Below are 8,691 nucleotides of genomic sequence, written 5' to 3' on the forward strand. Positions count from 1 at the left end.
ATTTGATTCTCGTGAGCCAAAACTAAATTCGTGAGTAAGCCATCCTATAAAAACCTATTATGGTTGAAAAAATAAGCTATAGACGCCCTCCAAGATTCAAGGAATCGTCTGGTTTAACTTTTTTCGTAGAATTGTTAGCTATGTACTATATAGGTATATGCATACGTTTTATTAGGATTAAACTAGATTGTATTTTTGGCAAAGTGCTCAAAATGAAAAAAAAATCTGGACGGAACCCATTTTTTTTTCACGTGTACAAACAATAAAGTATATTTTTGATGGTCCATTTCTAAAATTGTGTCCCTCATTTAATACTGTAGTTGTACTATTCTTTGGGCCATTTTTACAATGTCCGGTTTAAGTTAATCGACACTTAACCGGCCAAATTTTTCTGGTGATAAAATCTGTTATCAGTCGGTTAGCGTTAACCGATATTTTACCGGCCATTGTAAGAACGGCCCTTAAGAAACTAATCTCGTACTTTTTAGCCCTTTTAAAATATATGTTTGTATGTGTGTTTACTGTGTTTTAATGATATACAACATTAGAGGTCTGTACATTGTAACGAATGAACTATTAAAGATAAATGACTCAAATCCTTCAATGAACTTCTCTCATATCTAATGTTATTTCAACAAAAAAAATTGCTAAAGAAAAATCTAAAGCTAAAATTAATTTTTTTAACGGTTAAAAAGTTGATTATTTTTTTTAAAGTTGTGAACTGAAAATCACCAGATAATTTTACATAATATACAAATAAAACTCTAAATACAATGTCATTATATTTTAACACTCTTAAAAGTAAAAATAAAAATGTGTTAAAAATAAAAAGTTCTAAAAATGGAATTAAAAAATACAAAATAAAAGTTTCGATTTAAATTTTTCGAGATCTGACCAAAGGAATTTTGTTGTTTGAAAAGCAACGTTCAAATAAATGCAATTGGTCATTTAAATCCATTCCCAAATTATAGCATATTATTGTGTAATAGTATATTATAGTATTGTTGTATATATACCGGTACGAAAATGTGCAGACGACGACCAGGAGACGGCGCCGAGTCACGTGAAAATCTTACCACCCCGCGGGGACGATAGATCTCGTTCGTATCTATATATAACATTATAATAATATACATATATATTACATTTTTATGGACTTGAGCTAAGAAAATTATATATATAATAGAACAAAGAAAACGCAGCGTTTCTTAAAAAATATATGTTATTATATGATTGCGGTGAGGATTTATCGGCCGGTCGTAAAACTCGCGCCTCCCGGGCCTCTCTCAACACCCAGAATATCAATTTAGCGACAACGACGACCGCCGAGTCTTGCGTCTCTCGCGAAGTGTGCGCATCTTGATGACGACAGTAAAAATAATAATAATGATAATACTAAATAATAAATAATAAATAATATATTAAAATATTAATATAATATACGTGGAGAGCAAACACGCTGGGGCAGCTGATGATTGATACCTGTCGTTATAAATAACGTCGAAAGAAAAAAAAACAACGGGCGCGTGTTCGCCGTATTAAAAAAAAATATGTTATACGCGTATTACTTATATAGCGTGCGTGTACCTATGTGTACCTAGTGGGATTTTTTTTTTATATATTTTTCTTCAAAAGCGTAATTCATCAACCGCGATTTAATGGCTCCGACCGGTTGCGCAATCGTGGTCGAAAAACCCGCGGAGAGGAGTTATCGCGCGCGCGCGTTCAATTTTACGGTACATTATCCATTCGGTCCATATTAGTGGTTGAGTGAGGTTAGAAACTGGCTTCCGGTCATACGGGGCCCATTCGGTTAAACAAACATAATATTTTTCCAATAATATTATTATCTGTAACGACGTAAAATACGCGTAGGTTTGTGGACCTATATAATAATATAATATAATATCATGTATTATACCTATAAATTATATTATGGTGAATAATGTGTGTGCGTATATATTATAATGCACATAATATATTATTATTTATGTATAATATGCTGAAGCACTGCGTTTTATATTGGTATAATATACCTAGGTATAATAAGTTATACATACTCTGCGCATGTAGAATATAATATTATTATGGACAGAACGATTTACAACTAAAAAAAATGATATCGGCCAATTAGTCGTCATGGTAATATTTCCCCAGTGACCATTAAACGAGTGTACATTTGTGTTCATAAATGAATAATATTAATAATAATAATAATATAAATAACTTTAGATTTATTTTGGAAACGTCATCGCGGCCGTACTATACGTCGTTGTACGAAATACATATTATCGCTAACGCGCGTCTATATAACTACATGGCTATAGCTGCTGGTGTACTTATATTATATTATTATACATAATGCTCCGGGGTCCGAACGGTAGATATATGTGTGTACGTACGCTACAAATAATTTAAAACCACTCACCAATCGTGTATAATATTATATTACACAATATTATTATTTATGGACTACATTATTATTAATACCAGAGTACCTATGAACGAAATATTGAAATTTTCAAACAATTTTGCAATATTGATATATGGGTGTAACGTCCTACATCAAATTATCACCGTGTTATGAAAAAATAAATTTTCGTAAAGTTGTACATGTCAGAAACATAAAATAATATGTTATAGACTTAGAATTTGATCACTTCAATATTGAAGGCTGCTGTGGAGGAGCGTACTCTTACTGAAAATTTACCGTGATGTGGGGTTTAAATGATAAAAATATTTAGAACTAAAAATGAACAACTGCATTTTTATAAAGATTGAAATCTGAATCAAAATAAGTGATTATGTGAAGTTTCATTGTTTGTAGAACTTAAAAATAATATTTATGGTCATTTAAGTAAATAAAATGCGAAAACAAATAAGACTATAAAGACATCTACTTGTATATTATTTTACACACGTATACGCAAATCTTAGCGATTTTTAGATTAATCAAAAATATTATCAAGTACCTACGCAAATACCGGAATCGTTGAAGATGTAGGGTAGGTATATGATTGGATGTAATATAATATACTATAATGATACTACTATATTACCTATACTATCCTACTTGTTAGTTATTAGTTTAGGCGATACAAAAATTAATGTATAGGGGCGAAATGGAAAAAATCTGTACGGGTGTGACAGACACACAATCATTTAGGGCTGATGGTTTATCCGCGGGTATACCTACCAGTCAACTAGTACACTGGTTATTGCTCGGATACCGCCTGTATGGTATACAGTTCAATACCTAATTAATACCGTATACCAGGGATACTACCGTATGTTACGAGAGGGCCAATTTTGAATGTGCGAAAATCTTGAGGACCAGAGAACATAGAATGCAAAAAAAACCTAATGTTAAGTCTATACGCGTCTATACCCCTCTAAATAATATAATATTATTTACATTTAATAATTCAATACTAGATAATAATTTATATCTACGTTTTACGATACACATTATATCACTTTTAATAATTTTATAAATATAATTTAATAAAATACAGAAAAATCTTAACATTTCATATTTTTATGAATTAAATTTAAATGTAGCACGGGCCTGTGAAAAATGTTACGCTGGCCGCCAGTTGCCCATCCCTGCCGATACAATATTATGCGGGTTAACGTCGTTGACAATTTTCCGATGTACCAGTTATCTGATTTAAATACCATCAAACCTGTCACACATGATACTGGATACACGATAGGTATGATAAACTATTAGCACTCACGCGCCCGAATGGTTATTCAGTTCCGACGACTTTTAATATTGTTCAGGTCGCACGTTTAAACACACGACCAGTCGCGAAAATAGTGGTGATGTGTATCTGGGTGGCTATTCGCCCGATGACATCTTATCAATGCCGCTCAAATATTACACGAGCGACACAGACGGAAGGATAAATTATTTTCTCCTGTATATTTCTCTTATACAGTATGCAGGGTTAAATAGGTAGGTACCTGCTAAAATATATATTACATACCTACTTTAAAAATAATAATATAATCCAGGGGACTGCGCAACCACCGCTAATAATTTTGTTTGTTCGCGCCACTGAATATTATGATATAGCCGCGCTATTTAATAATATACAATATATAATATTAATAACACACACAACCGCTACAAACATCAATCAGCAGCTGACTAGAATCGTAAAAAAGTCACTCGGTGGCGGCGATATATCCATATAATATATATGTATGTATTATATATATGTCATATATATAATATTGTATGTACGTCGCGGGTTGTTGCTCCGAGTATATACGATAAATGGCGAGTCTAACAAAAACGCTTTTTCCGCCACTTTGTGTTATTAGGCATATATATTTGTGTCCTTCTCCTCCTCCTCCTCCTCCTCGTCCTAGCTCCGTCATCGCCGCAGCAGCCCTACACGATCCTGCCCCCACGGTCGCCGCCGCGGCCGTTACGGGAAAATCGTATTTCTGCAGCACAAAGCACACCAGCACAGACAGCACAATGGCCCCAAAAGCCCAAATTCGTCTCGGTGCCAGTCGTATCGACGCCGCTGCCGCCGCAGCGTTCGCCAGGACAGATGTACGCGCGTCCGCCGGGGAACGGCCGTCGTCGCGCGGCGGCGTCGTCGTTGACGAGGGGAGACCTGCTGCAGCTCGCTGGATAACACCCGGCAGCCATTATTACGACTATTATTGGTAATCTCTGTATACAGTGAACGTGTATATGTATGATATATGTATATACTATTTTATTAGTGGTTCGTATTATTATACTTACATTATAATATATAATATATAAATAAATGCATTGTATTTAATATTGTGTATTGTGTGCGTGTATTATTATACCTATGTATATTATTTTATGCATTAGGTACTTATTATGTATTAATGTATTTCGCGATGTAGATATAGTATATAATATTATGATAGTCCGTCCATAAAAGCGTGCACTGGAAAAAGCTTGAATATTTTGAAGAAATTGAAATGTGCAATATTAAATACTTGTCATCGATTTCGTATTATAATATACAAAATGAGACAATTTCACAATTTCAAGAAATTAGCAGGTATTGTTTTAATATGTACCGGGCACTTATATACATTTTTACATGAATAATTATTCAATGTATAATTTTAAAAAAAATATGTAAAATGCTGAATATTTCTGAATCATGTCAAGAATAAAAATGTTTATTTGATAATTTTATTTATTTAAATTTTATTTGTCTTAAAAATCATTTAGAATAATAAAAAATTCAATAAAAATCGAGTTATCCGTGCGACATGGATTTATTGCAAAAATAGCAAAAATTTGAAATCCAGTCATTATGATACAAATTCTTAAGTTCTTATCAACAAATATAGAGTTCTACAGGACCCCATGGTGAGTACCTACATTGTTATGCTTCCTAGTTCATCCGTCCTTCTATATATTCGACTTCCCGATAGAGTAAGACGTATTATATAATTTACCACGTTTACCTACCACTATTATAGTATTATTATTTATTAGACTCTATATGAATTCTAACACTGCCAAAATAATGTCATAACGACATTCACAATCCTAGGTATTTTAATTTATTGTTTGGATAAACCCACGTAAATCACTCGATCGCAATGTGAATTATACTACAATATGAACCATGTCGCATTTCATAAAAACCAAAGAACGTCCTCTACAAGGAAAATCTATGAATTGTAAGTATATGTTTTTGTTAATTAATAACCATGACAACGAAAACCTAACAAAATATCGGTTTGCGCCAAAAAAACGTGTATCTAGCCCAAAAACATATTTATGGTAATTGGTAAAGTATTACGATTTGTATTGATTATCGGTGAGAACATAATATATTGCAAGCGTGATGTTTTGTATAATATGTATATTATATTTTTATGATTGTTTAACTCTTATTTCACTCGTTACAGTGTCATAATATGTACATTATAATCATCGGCTTTATGTCACTCGATATGACTTCATATGAAAATAAAATATAAAGGTTATAACGGGTATAGTGGCGCAGTAACATTATAATAATATAATATAAATCCGGGGAAATATTACAACAATTTGATTTTTATTTTCTGGTTCACGCGCCTGGAGGTGTTTCGTAGAATTAAATTATTTTTATGGCGTTTGGGTAGGTATAAAAAATATAGTCGTGCTATTAAAAAGAGAAGAGTATATAATATTGCATATAATATAATAAATTATATACAAATATAAATTGTTGCAGCGTTTGAGAATAAAGACGATTTGTAGACTTTGAAGTATCATATTTTAAAATAAACAAACCTATATACATTTTCAATGAATTAGTATATACTATATTGTATATAACTAAGTCGCAGTCTGTAAATTATATTGCATTAAAATATTAACGGTTTTGACATATTTTATGTGATAATTAAAATGCGTGTATAGTTATAAAAAATATATAAACATTGATTTTTCTTACCTTTATTATATTGAGCCTCATACTGTCCTCTAAACCGATGATTATTAAAAAAAAACCGGGATAACTACATTTCGTCGTAAACAAAACGAAAAAAAAATTGTGGAGTGAATAAAAACACATAGGTTAGGTAATAAATAAATCAATATGTTCCTGCCTATTTTATATAATAATATGTGTCGATGGTTGTATGGCGTTACAATAAAGTATAAAGTGTGGCGACATTATATTTATATAACATATAATTATACATACATATAGACAGAGACGGTTGTAAAACAAACAAACGGACAAATTCACTGATGGTATGTTTATAATATATATCATAGCTGGTATGTAATATGTATACATATTATATTAAATGAGTACTTAACATCCGGCGCCGTATTATATGTTATAATATACTATTATATACACAATGTTATATAATATTATGTTATGGTTGTTTTGATAAAAATATTGGGTAAATAATGAACGAATAACATTCACGTGGGTTTTCAAACGTGTGGGGATACCCAGAAATGAAAGAGCAGAGTTAATAACGCCAACAAAGTCACCTCAACTCAGTCTCCCTAAAAAAAATTAATTTAACGACAAACAAGACCTGAGACACTTGAGATTATTAAAAGCAAAATAGATGAAGTATATGGTTGTAGACCAACAAAATTGGAATAACTTAGGTACACCTACCTGTCTCTATTAAATTCAACAGCTAAAAATGGAAATATCCCTCGGCAGACATTAAAATAGGATAGAAAATAATACTATTTCCACTCGAGTGATAATATTTTGGACAGAATCATCGTCTCAACTCAGCATATCTGTGGTATTTGGGTAAAGGGGGTTAAGTAAAAAAATGTGTATTTTGAGATAACATGTAAGAGACGTAGAGAATATTTTTTTACGTTTGTGCATAACGGGATAACTCGAATGACGAATTAAACAGTAGTAATTGATTTGTGTAAAACGGGATTAAACACTCATAATGCAGTTTAGTTTGATCAAAACAGGATAACTCAGTTGTACCATATTACACATTTACTACTTTTGTGAAAAATAAGTCAAGTTGACTAGTATCTTTTTATTCATTTTTTAGTTTTGTCCAAAATGAGATATGTAAACTTATCCCTCTTCACACACAATTGTATTGAAATATCTCATTTCTATCATTATTACTAACATATACTATTACCAATATTATTTATTATAAATAGAATGTCTCACATTATTTTATTTTGATAACACTGATTTTAACAACACAATCATATTAATTTTACAACCTTATTATTTTTTATCAGTGTCATTCTATGATTTTATCCAGATGATTAATATAATATATGTTATAATAATATTATTATGTTAGAATCAATCTAACTTGAAAACAAAATAGTGATCAACCGATAAGCTAAATATTATATAAAATTCAAGCACGTAAAATCTTCAAAAATACAAATGTCTTAGCTATGACTAGCATTCGATGAAAAAATGCTTTGCCATGCTTTCTATTATAAGTACCTAATACAATAAACTGGAGCCAGACATTTCAATATTTGCAAAAACTGTAAAAATGAGATTTAATACTATATATACTATCTTATATTATAAGTTTTATTTCACTTTAAGCAACAATATAAAATCCAGTTGTTCTTAAATTTTTGTTGAACATGGACTTTTAGAAATCACGGACCCCCTACAAATTTTCTTTCAAATACGTTTTTTTTTCACAGAATATCTTATGTGATCATAATCAACATTTTAATACTTATTTTATATTACAAATCACATATTAAGTAGGTACCTACTTCTATTTATGATTGTTTTTAAAACACATAATTTATCATAAAAATGTAATATTTAATTTTTAGATAGAGCCACCGTAGACCCTTAACACGAGAGGGTCCTGCAGACCATAGTTTAAGAACCGCTGGACTATATAATATACGAATAGCTTGAATTGTTAAAAAAAAATTCACGCGAGACACGTAGTAATATAATATAGTGTAAGCGCTTTAAATAATAATAATATATTGTTTGTACTTATAATATTTACTTTATATCAGTATTAAATGGTCGCCGCCACGTCGTCGTCGATTATCAAGTGTTGGCATCTGTAATAATATAATATAACGAGTACTAATATATATTATATATAGGTAGTATATTATTATGTTGATGGGACCGGTGCGGGGCCGTGTAAGTCGGATTTCACACGGATTCGGTATAGGCAAGTACCGCG

General features: G+C 31.2%; 1 protein-coding gene across 1 annotated transcript in view; it reads left to right on the plus strand.

The window, feature by feature from the left end:
- LOC115034012 (ribonuclease H1-like) overlaps positions 1–8,335 on the plus strand; it is an 8,848-nt gene extending 513 nt beyond the window's left edge. The window contains exon 2 of the mRNA XM_029488985.1: positions 8,321–8,335. Within this exon, the coding sequence (XP_029344845.1) occupies positions 8,321–8,335 (15 nt within the window). The remainder of the gene's footprint in view (positions 1–8,320) is intronic.
- The last annotated feature ends 356 nt before the right edge of the window (positions 8,336–8,691 follow it).

This window comes from Acyrthosiphon pisum, chromosome A2, assembly GCF_005508785.2.
Source record: "Acyrthosiphon pisum isolate AL4f chromosome A2, pea_aphid_22Mar2018_4r6ur, whole genome shotgun sequence".
Taxonomy (NCBI): Eukaryota; Metazoa; Arthropoda; class Insecta; order Hemiptera; family Aphididae; genus Acyrthosiphon; species Acyrthosiphon pisum.